The sequence below is a fragment of the Poecilia formosa genome, unplaced genomic scaffold (assembly GCF_000485575.1).
Source record: "Poecilia formosa unplaced genomic scaffold, Poecilia_formosa-5.1.2 Scaffold69, whole genome shotgun sequence".
Taxonomy (NCBI): domain Eukaryota; kingdom Metazoa; phylum Chordata; class Actinopteri; order Cyprinodontiformes; family Poeciliidae; genus Poecilia; species Poecilia formosa.
Genome location: NW_006800008.1, coordinates 907147 through 920371, shown reverse-complemented (window position 1 = coordinate 920371; position 13225 = coordinate 907147). Strand labels below are relative to the sequence as shown.

Here is a 13225-nt window from a genome sequence, read left to right as displayed (position 1 = left end):
AAAGTTTGCAGTGACGGCCTGCAGGCAGCTGCTTTCCTCTGATTGACCGGCTGCTCAGGCTTAAAGCTGCAGCAGCTTCATTTTCAGAGCTGCAGCAGAGGATGAGGGGAAAACATGCTGCTCACAAGAGCTGCGTTTCCTTTGATCATAGAAAACAAGCAAAAGTTATTTAGGAAAAACTTGTTCTTTGATAAGTTTTGACACTAGCTCAAGCTGCATTTCCGTTACAAATGTGCACAAACTTTGTTTATATTCCTCTAATGTCACGCGATAAGTTATTAAAAAACATTTCAAGCCATCGTCATCCTCCTACTACTTCCTGTTTTCTTTGTCGTTTCCACCAGTAGTAAGATCCGGTTGTTCATCATGTGACTTGTGTGATGCGAAAAAATTACCAAATCGTTGTGGAAATGCCTTTTTTCAAAAACAATCATATTTTCTTTTACTTTAATTATTGTGTTTCCATTAGCAAATTTATGTTTGTGATTCCAATTTGTGCAAATTTAAAATAAATGAAAATGCAGCCAGTGGCGCGTTAAAGAAGACAGGAAGTGGGTTTTTTTTTAAATAGGCCTTTTAAAAAAGCCCAATTTTATACCAATTTTTTTAAGACTTGAAATTTATTTTGCATTTGTAACATTTCCTGTTTTACTTTCCTTACCTTGTTAATCTGTGACCTTTTATTGATTCATCCTATTTTCTGCTCAGTTATCACATGACATGTACACTTCTGTTACTGTTGTGTGCCTTGTCATACGTTTTTCTTCCTTGGATTTTTGATAAAATCTTCTAAAAACAATAATTAAAAAATTTGTTTTTTCGACATTATCAGAATATCAACATAGTTTTGCGCACATTTCGACATTATCAGAATATCAACATAGACGCAGCTCCTCCTCTGCCCCCTGCTGGTCCAGATCTGCAACACGTTTCCGGCTCTGACAAGTAGCCAAGGTGAGGATTAAGGAAGGATTAAGTTTGTTGGATGAGTGAGTTTTGGGGCCACTGTTGCTCTGAGGATGAATGTAGTGACAAGCACAGTCAGATAAAGCCAGTACATAAATATAAATATGTCAGACTTCACACACTTATGAAGGATTAGTGGAGTTAAAAAATGTTATCTTCTGTTTTATCTGCTCTGTTACATCAAATCAGTGAGTGAAGAGAAGCTGCATGTAGATATGGTGATTACAACACAAAAGATTTGTTCATTTATTTTGAAAATATAGATATTGTTAAAAAACTGGTAATGATTTCTATACATAATTGGTTCATTGTCACTTATTTGACGACCAATTAAAATTCAGAGTTGACCAAATGGAAACTGACCTGTTTCAACCAGCAACCAACTAACTGGTACACTTCTGTTTTAAAATGGAGAATATTTACTCACTTTTCTAAATGTAAAAGTTTTTATAGAAACTCTTGCAGCTGAGATTCAACTGATTTGGGGTTTAAATTGGGTCTAAACTAGTTAGATGAGCTGAGACACCAAGTCGATGTAAATCCACCAAAACGTAACTTTGCACTGGTAGTTTTGAGTCTTGCTGCAGTTTTTAACCATGTGGAGTTTGCACTAAGTTCACAAATGCAAGTTTTTCATGATAAGTGAAAAACGTGCGTTTATAGCCACTTCTTTTAGTTACTCTACAAACTACAACTTGCTTATTGTGTTGTTAAAAGTCTATAACAGAACAGTCGAATTAAAAAATCACCCTTAAGTAATAAGGAAAAGAAAACCGGCAGGTTTTCTCCAGCAGGGGGCACTGTTGAACTAAAGCCTCAATCTCTAATCCTCACTTTCCTTTCACTATCGATGAACGTTTTGCATAACAGAGCTGCAAAAATGACCCGGTTTTAATATCTAGGTCGTGGAAAATCATCTCATCTTACAAAAGAGAATATTTATTGACTCAGGAGAGAGTGATATTCAATGCAAGCTGGAGGTAACTGATAGATTGAGATCAGTAATTAAAATTTGGGGTGAGTCTGGTCAGCGGGAAACCGCCATACAGCAACGTGGAGTGACTGCGGCGCTCGCTTGTAAAACTTTGAGAGATAAAGGAAATAATAAGAATCAGGGAAGTAAATTAGACAGACTTGAGGTGTGCTTTGAGTTTTTATGTCTAAAGCTTAAAATCTCATTTCTGGGAGGAAATGACCTTCAGGTGAAATCCTGAAACATTTTCATTGTGCAAAGAAATTTAAACAATAGTTGGGATGTGGAGCAATTAATTTTTCTTTTTGGAAAATGTATCTTTAGAGGAAACTGTAAATGCCACTGGAGAAGCAAGAGTGAATTTCTGACATCCTTGTAAAAATAAATCTTTTGCAGTTCTTACAAGGTGTGTGTCTACACAATGCTTTGCAAAACTGTCCGACATTACAGCCATGAAATCACCCAACACAATAAAGCGCATAATTGTGAACTTGGAGGAAAATAATACTTGGGTTTTAACAAATTGTAAAAAGTCTCTGATGATCTTAGGAAGCTTCATGGAGGATTGGCAGCAAGGCCAATGCTGAAGGAAAAAAACAAAGGTGCTAACACCAAAATAGACCAAAATTAAACACATGATCTATAGACTGACTCTGCACATTACACTTAAATCTGAAACATGATGGTGGCTGCATCATGCTTGGGATTCCTTTTCTCACAGTTCTTCAAGAAATTTTTTTGGGAAAATGTAACAAAATGTAGGATCTGTGTCGGTAGCTCCATTTCCATAAACCATAAAATTGCACAAATTGGAATTACAAAAGTAAATTTGTTGCATGAAAATACAAAAAAAAAACTCACGTTTTTGTATAAATACTTTTTGCGATAGGATAATGTGGTTGTTCATCTGTATCAAAATTAGTGTATTTCACAGAACTGCAATGGAAACAAGTCATGTAATCAACAACTGGATGTTACTACTGGTGGAAATGACAAAGAAGACAACAGGAAGCGATTGGAGGATGGTGGTGCAGTGTGTTTTTAATGACTTAACACCTGAAGAAACTTATTTTTGAGTGATTTTAATTGGATTTCTTATTTAACATAAACACCACAAATGCAAAAGTGTGGTTTTTTGACATTAGCGGAATATCGGAAAAGTTTTCTGCATGTTAGTAATGGAAATGCAGCCGGAAATGTAAATTGCTGCACAGACACAGTCCATCCATCCTGACTAAGAATATGAGGAAATATCAGTCTCAAAAAAATTATTTTTAGTGTATTTTATAATAAATCTTATAAAAGAAGGCTTATTTTTACACTTTATTCAAAGATTCACTTTAAACTCATACCTTTTTTAAATCTCACCCAAAGAAGAGACATATTTTCAAGATGAGACACGATGCTGCTAACGCTTCCTCGTAAATCAGATGGCCCTTTGTCCAATTTATCTGACAGTGATGTAACAGTTACTCCTCACTACACCAGAGGAAGGATTTGTAAGGAACGCCTGATCAATGAGGGTCTTTAAACCGAGCCGTGTGACTGGAATACCGACAAGGTCCGCTGAGGAAAGCTCAACTTGGGGTCAACAAGTCATTAATTTGCAGGCTCTCCGAGTTAGTTAGCCACAGGCAAAATAGAAAAATATGTCTTTACCCACAAAGTAGACAAGTTCTCTGGGTTGTATTGTTTCAAGGTGTTAATATAAATATCTGAGGTTTCTGCTAACCTCTCTAGCACTTTGGAATCAACTTTGCCTCTTGCTTTCAGAAGAAATGCTTCTGTTTCCGTCAGTTCTGCTGCCTGCAGGTGATAAGTGACCCCTTGGCAAACTGCACAAACTCTTTATGCTTCATGTTTCAGCAGCGGAAAAGATCTGTCAAGGTCTTCTGTCTGCAAAAACATCGTCTCAGAGACCTGCAGACCTGCAGACCAGCAGGTTCAATCAACAAACATTTACTCTGCCGTATCGTTTGAATGTCGCCAAATTTTGGCTTGACATGAGGAACTGAAGTGATGCAGTATTTTAGTTTGGATTTGTTGTGAGGGGCATTCAAATCAATCTACATCTAGAAAAAACTAAAACAAAAGGTGTCTAAACTTTTTTTTTTTTTTGTCAATTTACTAGTACTTGTGAGCCATAAAATTAAAATCACAAAAAGTTTTATTCCGATATTAAAGGTTCAAGTTATTGTGGATAAATTTCTGTATCTTTCTGAATTTCTAAATTAACAAAAATAGATTAATTTAAGAAATATTTCAACATGTGTTGATGGGATTTAAGTAAAAACGACTTGAACTAAACAACTGACTGCGCTGAGCCGTTGCTGGTCCATGTTTGGCCCCTTTCTGCAGAACGAAGAGCGTGTCAGCAGGTTTAATGACATTCAGAAGGTTGAAACTGAAAACAAGGCAGACAATACAATAAAAATCTAAATATGTGCAGCATAAAATGCACTTTTATACAGAGTTTCTGCTGAATAACATCCTAAATGTATTTGTATGAGCCTACAATACCAGCGCCATCTTGGATCCCGGGTAATTTGCATAACAGTCAAACACGCGTTTGTGGACTACATATAGCACAAAAACAATTATTTAAAATTATTTATTTCGCACATACTGGCAACGCAACTTTAAACGAAAGAAATATGCAGCAATTACCTTTTTTTCTAAGTTGTAATACCTGAAAAGAACACATGAGGGCGGGCTTTCCCCGTTTTTCTCCTAAATGAATGAAATTGGCAGAAGATCTGCAACTTTTTACACCTGTGAAATAAATATCTGCTTTAAGCAGATATTTATTTACTTATTTGATTAGGTCAGGGTACATTTATCAACAATTATGCAATTTATGTCCGGATTTGGCTTAACAACTAAATTTGATCCAAACAAATTGAGCTGGTTTCGTTTGAGCTGCCTTGGTAGAACTTCAAAATGCCACGCAAACCAGTTATTTGAGATTTTACATAAAATAAGCAGCCTGGCTTCACATTGTCTCACTAATTTTAATTATTAACCAACATGTAATGACTTAAAATGGATTTATTTTATTCACGACACCTTCTTTACTCCTTTATCTTTCATTAGTGCAGCTGAACTTTGCTCTGATCCAGATCCAGTTCAAAGAAAGAAGCAACTTAGTTTTTAAAAATCCATTTTTATTTCAAAGCCTCACTTGAGTCTCCATAAAAAAGCTTCACATCATTAATCAGGTATGCACCTTGTGTGCAGCTGCCTGTACATGAGTGGACTTCAGAGAGGAAGATTCAGCAGAAGGCACATTGTTATGAATAACAGTGAGGAGATTCAGCAAAAACGATGCGATTAAAAGGGAGAATATTTGAGAAATGACAGCTCTGGATTCCTGTTTGCCTCAGTGGCAGAAAAGGAAACTGTAATCTAAGAAGAATTTAGTCTGAAGATTATTACTGAAGGTCACAGGATAGATATGTGCATGATAAATCTCCTTAAAACTACAGGATTTATTATGGCGAAGAAAGTCCACTTCCTGTCAGTGAACATATCAACAAAATGTAATCAGGTATGCAAATCACAAAAATCACTGTGAGACGGAGCTATTTTATTATTTAAAGTAGGATTCTTTTCACTTTTTGCATGACGCTGACACTTTTAATTTAAGGCTGAAACGATTAATCGTGATTAATCGGTTAATAAAATAACCGTGAACTTAAATTAACTTCATTTAAAAAACAACATATTTAGAGCGGGAATTAAGTCAAAAACATACATATTTTGTATTTAATATTTAAAAATAAACTGTGTCTGTGAATATATTTTAGCCAAAACTCCTCAAGTGGCATTTTTAGCTTCACCTGGTTCAAATTTACTGAAGGAATGCCATGTTGTTGCCTTTTTCATGCGGTTCTGTTTTGAAATATAAACACTCAAAAAGCTCCTAATCACATTTATATGAATTTAGTGTTTCGTATATATATTTTTTTTTCATTTTTTACTTTTTAATTCAGCAACAAAAGAGGTAATTACATTTAATAATGTGAGAAAACCACTATTTTATGTCTATACAGTCAAGATTTAATACAACTGACACAAAAAACACTAAAATTTAATGTATTTTTTATTACTATTAACAAAAATTTAGCCTTAAATTTAAACGATTATCCATCTTGATAAAAACTCAGGTTTTTAAGAAAATGGCCACTTATCTAGTCAATCTATAAACAGAGGTGAGCAGAGTGGCCAAAAGTTTTACTCAAGTAACACACATTTTTACTTAAGTAAAAGTACTTACTAGTAAAGACATATTTGGTAATTATGCAGACCAAAATATAAAGTTAAGTGTAAATTTTGGAGATTTTAAGGGTCAACATGACAATAATTCATAGAAGTAGCAAATAAATAAGATAATTTTCCAAAATAATTTATTTAAAAAAAAAAAAAAAAAAATTAGAAAACTTTAGCAAAACTGCAGGTTTGTGTCTCTGGTGAATTTTTAGTTAAAACATGTTTGTTTTTCATTCAGTGGGTAGAAAATCCAGAAATTTTACTTATGATACTTCATAACAAAACTACTCAAGTATAAAAATACTCCTAAAAGTAATTTAACTGTAATTAAGTAAAATTAGCAAGTTACTACTAGACTCTGCTCAGTAATTGACAATTTGCATCAGTGGAGTCTAAAAAGCTTCTCAGTTTGACCCTCATATTTATCTGTGAGCATCAAACCACCAGTGCTGGGTTTTTGGTCAGCCGGTAGCCGAGTAAACGGGTCAGACGGAATCAGTCTGAGTAAGACTCAGAAAGAGCAGCTTTCCGTTCAGTCATTCAGTCTCACATACGAGGCGTGAAAGTGTAAAACAAGCAGCCAAATTGCCAAAAAATGACTCTGCTGGAGCGGGAATGGCATCATTCACTCAAATGGAGTGAAGATGACTTTTTCACCGACAGTGAAAGCCATCGTCAGGCAATTCCTCTTTACTCCAGACCAAGTTTAATTATCTTTTAAAGAGGTCTGTCGTAAGTATTACATTATGCAGCGGAGAGATGTTGCATTCCCAGGAGCAGCATCACAGACCGAGCCGATGAATTCCCATCTGGTGGCGCAGATATGACCGTCTGATTTACTTAAAATGCAAAAAAAACAACAACAATGGAGGCCGGGAGGAATTTAAAAATACTTGTTTATTGTGAGACAAACTTGTGGCCTCATTGTGGCCCACCCATCACATCTCAGAGTTTAATCCCACACATTTATCCCGGGCTTTTCATTCCCTGAGCAAAGCGGCTTGATGTTTTGTTTTTCTCCTCCCCAACACTTATTCTGCCAGACGCAGAGCATTCCTCTCCCTGTTTAAACAGCCTCCTGAATTCCTGTCTTGGTAAAATACTCCCATTCCCACTATCGCTTCCTTTCTTTGTTTTTCAACTTGGCACCGATTCCTGACTGGACTTCTTTTGCCTCCAAATTACAAAAAATCAAAAAATTGCAACATTTTCAGCTAATAATCGATTAATCGCTAACTGGAGTAGTCTTAAAAAGAGAGTGTTTGCTAAAATAACAACATACTCAGAGTGGTAGCTAAGAAAATTTTACAAAAAATTTATATATTTTGTATTTCAGATTTAAAGAAAGCTTTGTAGATATCCAGACACCCACAGGTGGCACAGTTTTAACTTTATTTGGTTCAAATTCAGTGAAAAAGTAAAATAAAATTCAACTCCATTTTCACAGCTGACACAAAAAGATTCATTCAAACTCGGTTTGATTCGACACCACAGTTGCAACATTTGTTACATTTTCAGCTGCTGTGTTTCACTTAAACTTCACTTTGATAATTAGAAAAATCTGTTTCCCTCCTCGCCTGTGGAGGCGCTGCACCAAGAACTAGTGAAGGAAACGACATGAAAATCTCAGAAGAAGAAGAAGAAAAGAACGCAACTTCCTTCTTGGGAAAATGTAAACAAAATCAGATTATAGGAAGACAACAAGTGATTTTTCCAGCTAACTGGATTTGCAGGTTTGTTTTGGTTACATTTACCCAGAATCCCCTGCGCTGTGGTCCACTTCCTGGTTTTGGAGCGGTTTCCGGTCTTCTTTGAGTTCACATTAAGCATTCAAACTGCACCAGAGTTCACTTTAATTGAACTGAGATTGAGGTTTTTGGGCAGACCAGAGTTCATTTTTTGGTCTGCATCAGAGTTTGATTTCACATTTTAATAACTTAATTTCCTGCAGTTGGTCTCAAAGTCCCACACCATCATACTGCCTCCACCGAACCATGTTTGGCTTTTTATGGAAGAATTTTGAAACATACAAGCATTTTTCTTACTAATATTGCACCATTTAAGTTGATTTCCAACAATTTAGAGAAGCTTTGTTGCAATAAATAAATGAAATAAACTTACACAAACTTACTTTTGTAGTAAATTTATTTCAACAGCTTTAAAAAAATCAAGAACAATCAGAAAAATGATTCAAATGTTGCTGAATGGAGGAGCTATTTGATCTACCACAGCATTGAATTCCCACTTTCACTTTTTTTTCCTATGGAAAGCTGGATTTGGGAAAACCCTCTCCTCCCTCCTCTTCCTCACCGAGCCTTCACATCCGGGTTAGTGGCATTGGTTTGAGCTTCATGCTGCGTTCAAGAGTCAAACCGTAAACTTGTACTTTTGAAGTTTAAAAGTTGTAATGGTGTCTTTTTTTCTGTTATTAATCATATAAAACGTATGTAATTTTTAGAATATATCCTGAAGTTATCGCATTAATAAGAAACGCATTAATATTCCAGGTTTATGGAAATTTACGGACTATTCATGCATGGTTTTACAGTAGTTTCATTTTAAGTGTAAAATAAATAACTTTTTTAGCAATAATGTTGTAAAAAAAAATGTTGCAATTTCTCTTCTAGGCGGGTTTATTAACTTGATATTTCGTTAGTGTGTGGTGATAGTAGTATCTCCGAGCTTTTAGGGTTGTAGTGAACGCATCACAAGTTGAGCAGCTCAGTTATCCAAAAACGCAGACTGATGATCCAGCTGCTGAACGCTGACATGGATACAACTGCGCCTTTCCACTGAAACGGGACGCATTCCAGCGTGAACTGCGACACCGCGGGGACGCAAACGGCGACGGAAAAACTTTTCCTTTTCTCTCACGACTGGACTCATGTAAACTCGCCATGTCCAAGACCCTGAAGAAGAGGAAGAACCACTGGACCAACAAAGTCCATGAGAGTATCCTTTGCAGGAATGAGGAGGGGGAGCTGGGGCTGGAGCTGAAGGGCGGCGCGGAGCACGGACAGTTCCCGGTCATCGGCGAGCTCCTCCCGGGCAGAGCCGCATGCCACAGCGGGAAACTCCTCCAGGAGGACCTGCTGCTGGAAGTCAACGACACCCCGGTGGCTGGACTCACCACCAGGGATGTCCACGCTGTGGTCAAACACAGCAAAGACCCCGTGCGGCTCAAGTGTGTCAAACAAGGTAAGGTTTTCAATTATTATTTTCCGGCTCTCGCTGCAACTTTGGAAGGTCTTTTCTTCTGCTGACAGCGCTCCTATTGTTCCCCAGAAACTGTTAACTCCTGCAGACTTTGTTGTTTTGCATCGCCGCGCTGAAGAAAACCATTTCCCACACTCAGCTCGCTGTTTCTGAATGTTTGTTGTCGTGTTTTTAGCGCCTAGAAGCGATAAGCGGTGGTTTTACTTTAAGGGGGTGTGTTACAATGGTAGCAAGTAGAAAACACAGATTACTGAGGCGCACATAAATCAGGGAAGAATGTAAATAAACAATAACCAGCGTCACACACAGAATACAACCAGTGTTGTTTTGCTTTAACTGTGGCCGTTTGAGCGTAACATTTCACCAGATTTTCTACTTAAAGGTGTAAAATTTGCATCTTTGTTTTTATATATTATTTCTGCACATTTTATGGCATTGTTTTTTTAAACTTTACCATTGCAAATATTCGGGGTTTTTTCCTTTGAAATGTCACATTTTATTGTCGTCGAGCTGTTGTATATGCATGAAATATATACTATTATAGTGATTGCATTGGAAGATATTATTAATTTCTAATTTTTATGTTTGTCAATTAGCACTTTTGGTTTCTATTGCTGTGAAACTCCATCTAGAAAGCACACATACTGCATTCACACTGATGGCGGTAAGTTCTGTTGTAGCCACGGCTGCCTTTGGGCTGACTGCCATCCATATTCAGACGATTGTCGCGGCTGAAATCCAGATAAATCGAACCAGATTTTCTTATCTTTTACTGTCCAGTTTTGGCTAGCATGTGTTTGGAAGACCAGGGATGCCGCTAAATACTTTCTGGGTTGTGTACAGACACATTTCAACGCACAAACAGCTGTGAATTACGACTAGAAGTAATTATTCCTTCTCATTTTGGCGCCCCCTTTAGGGTGTCGCCCATATGCGACGCATTTGTTGCACTTTTTGATTTTCACTAATATGTGAGGTCAAATGATAATTCTATTATTAGAAATTGGTCAAAAATGCATCTATATTAGTTTATTAAAAATGTTTGATAGTTTTTCGGTGTTTGAAACCAAATATTTATATAAATTGTATGAAACAATGTTTTTTTTTTCTCACAGTCTGACATAAAATCAGAGCAAACATTAGAGTTACTTAGTTTGGTCAAACTCATAAAAAGGTACAAACTATATTTTCTGGGTTTTGTGCAGTGATGGCTTCTTCCTCTTTGAATGCCATTTCAGCTCATGTCTTCCAAGTCAATGACATCATAATTTAAAGGTACAGTAACATTAGTGTGTGAAAACTTCCAGTTTTAAATAAAGTTTCTGGGTAAAAAAAAATCACTGGTCTAAATTTGTCTGGCTTCTTGCAGAAAAATGTTTAGTCTGATTTAATGTCGGTGAAGAAAAACATTATTTTTCTCTTTTTTAAAAACAAATCATCATTATTTTTGCCTGCAGTAATTAGAATTTTAGATTTAAATTTTCATTTTTCTTTGCAGAGCAGGAATTGCACAAATCCGGTTTGTGTTGCACCGGCTGCGATGAATTAGATTTGAAAATTGGGAGGAAATCTGTTTGTCTCTTTTCCAACATGCTGCAGAAAACAAAAAGCACCACAAAGCGCGATAAGGCCACAGAAATCTACATGAGTTTATCACAGTTTAGTTTGTGTTTGTTGTGTCTGGGGGGAAATCCTCGGCGAGTTTGCTGGTTGTCCGGACTCTGTTGCTAAAAAACCCCCAGCTTAGGTCAAGTAGATTTTGCTTGGCTGGCATTATCTTGTCGTGTCACGGACGCTTCCCCTGCTTTTGATCTCAGCTGCTGATCAGACTTGCATTGTGCGCCGGAGCCAGGAGGATCTCTGGGATCTCATTTTGAGGTGAAAAATCTTTCAAAGCGCTATAAGAGGCTTTGGATCAAAGTGTCAGCTCGTGTGTGTGTGTTTGCATGTGCTTAGCATCACAACAGAGAGATTTATTCAAAAAGCATCCAAAGCTTATATCAAATCGATGTTTTTTTTGTCCATGAAATGGTTACATGTTCCAGCAGCTGGAGAAGTGAGTGATCTCCTCCATCTCTGCTCCTGTTTACTCGTTAGGCTGTTTATAGACTTCGATCTTATAGGAGAAAAAGCAACAGCCATAGAGCTGCTTGCAGATGTAGATGTTTTTCTCATCCAAGCTGAGATTCAGTGATTTCTTTTATCTTAAGGTTTCTCTGAAGCTCGACTGCATTACTCTGTAGTAACCTGCAGCTTAAAAAAAACACCTTGATTTAACTTTTCTTATGCATTACCCTGGTTAACTAGGTAACAAAACATTAAACTAATCAAGTTTTTATCACATCTCAACTAGAAGTAGGTTTCAATGACCTGTTAATGGTTTACACATAGTAAAATATCAGTTTTGCATGAGTGTAACATAATATATTTAATTTGAAAAGATAAATTAAAGTAGTGTTTGTACTGTTGCTAAATATTTCTAATGCAAAAACATAACAGGAAAGAGTAATGGAGTATTACAACCACATTAAGAGAGGAAAAAAATAAAATTGCAAGAATAAATTTGTCATATTTCAACTTATGACATTGTTGTTGAAATATTATGATTTTATTCTCATATTAACATGAATTTATTCTTGTATTATTTCGACTTTATTCTCAGTTTTATTACGTCATTTACTTACAAGTTTATTCTCATAATTTTATAATTTTTTTCCGATTATGGGCCTAAAACTCTGTCATAGGAAAATGATAAAACAAGTGACTGTTTTATGTTTTTACCTTAAACTCTTCTTGACGTTACCATTAACTATTTTACCTGCTAACATTTTATATGTATTTTAAATCCTTTGGTCAAAATCTAATTTTACTGACCAAGAACTAAGATGACTTTTATTGGTTAATTATAGGACACATACTACTCTTAACAGTAGGAAAGCAAACATATCAGGGTTTGCTCCCACTAGTTGATTCTTTACTGTGACTTTTTACGGAGCTCCACTAGTGCCAATCATGTGATAAAAATGATTTCTCCAAGACGATGAACGAAGACGGAGTACATCCCCTCGCCGAGTTGGAAGATGATACTAATTGTATAAAAAATGTAAATGTCAAATTTACCAAATGGGTTCTGTAAACTCTAGGACAGTCTACTGGAATAGAGGCGTTTTGGTTAGCTACCCCCAAGTGGAGGCTGTGAACCGCAGCGGCATCCGGCCATGGTTCCTTTGACCCATGTATTTTTGTGTTGGATTACTGCCAACTAAATTGAACTAGTGCCGAAACAAATCTTTAAAAAAATCTTTAAATGACTGGAATAATGTTGCGTTCACATCTCATGCGTCAGGAGCGTCTGGTTTAAATTCAAAGTCTATGTGGAGGCGCGTCGAGGGCCCGTGTAGCGCGGCGCGATTGAAAGCGTTTTGACACCTCAAGCGCGTCCGACAACGGAAAACTATGGCTAGAGCCGCTTTTAATGGGCCTCCACATGGACTCTGAATGTAAACCAGACGCCTCTCGCGCGTGAAACTTGTAGAGTAAAATCAATCAATGAATCAAATTTTATTTTTATAGCAGATTTACAGCAAGGCATTTCAAAGTGCTTTGCATAATTAAAATAAAAACAGCATGTAATAAACAGTGAGAGAGAGAGATTTAAAAAAAAATATCATTAAAACGTAAACAATGAGAGAAATAAAAAGCTGTAGAACTTTAGTTGAGACGCCGTTTGACAAGGACTCTGACCTCTCGGACTTTAGTCAAAACGCCGTTTGACAAGGACTCTGACCTCTCGGACTTTAG

At 36.5% G+C, this 13225-nt stretch overlaps 1 protein-coding gene across 8 annotated transcripts in view; it reads left to right on the top strand.

Moving 5' to 3' along the window:
* The first annotated feature begins 8899 nt into the window (after positions 1 to 8899).
* Positions 8900 to 13225, top strand: part of magi2a (membrane associated guanylate kinase, WW and PDZ domain containing 2a) — a 237516-nt gene continuing 233190 nt past the window's right edge. For 2 of the 8 annotated variants that reach the window (XM_016673031.1, XM_016673034.1), the window contains exon 1: positions 8901 to 9406. In XM_016673031.1, coding sequence (XP_016528517.1) covers positions 9106 to 9406 — 301 coding nt within the window. In that variant the 5' untranslated portion in view covers positions 8901 to 9105. Of the gene's footprint in view, positions 9407 to 13225 lie in introns of all 8 variants that reach the window. The other 6 variants (XM_016673036.1, XM_016673025.1, XM_016673027.1 and 3 more) reach the window with 6 other exon arrangements.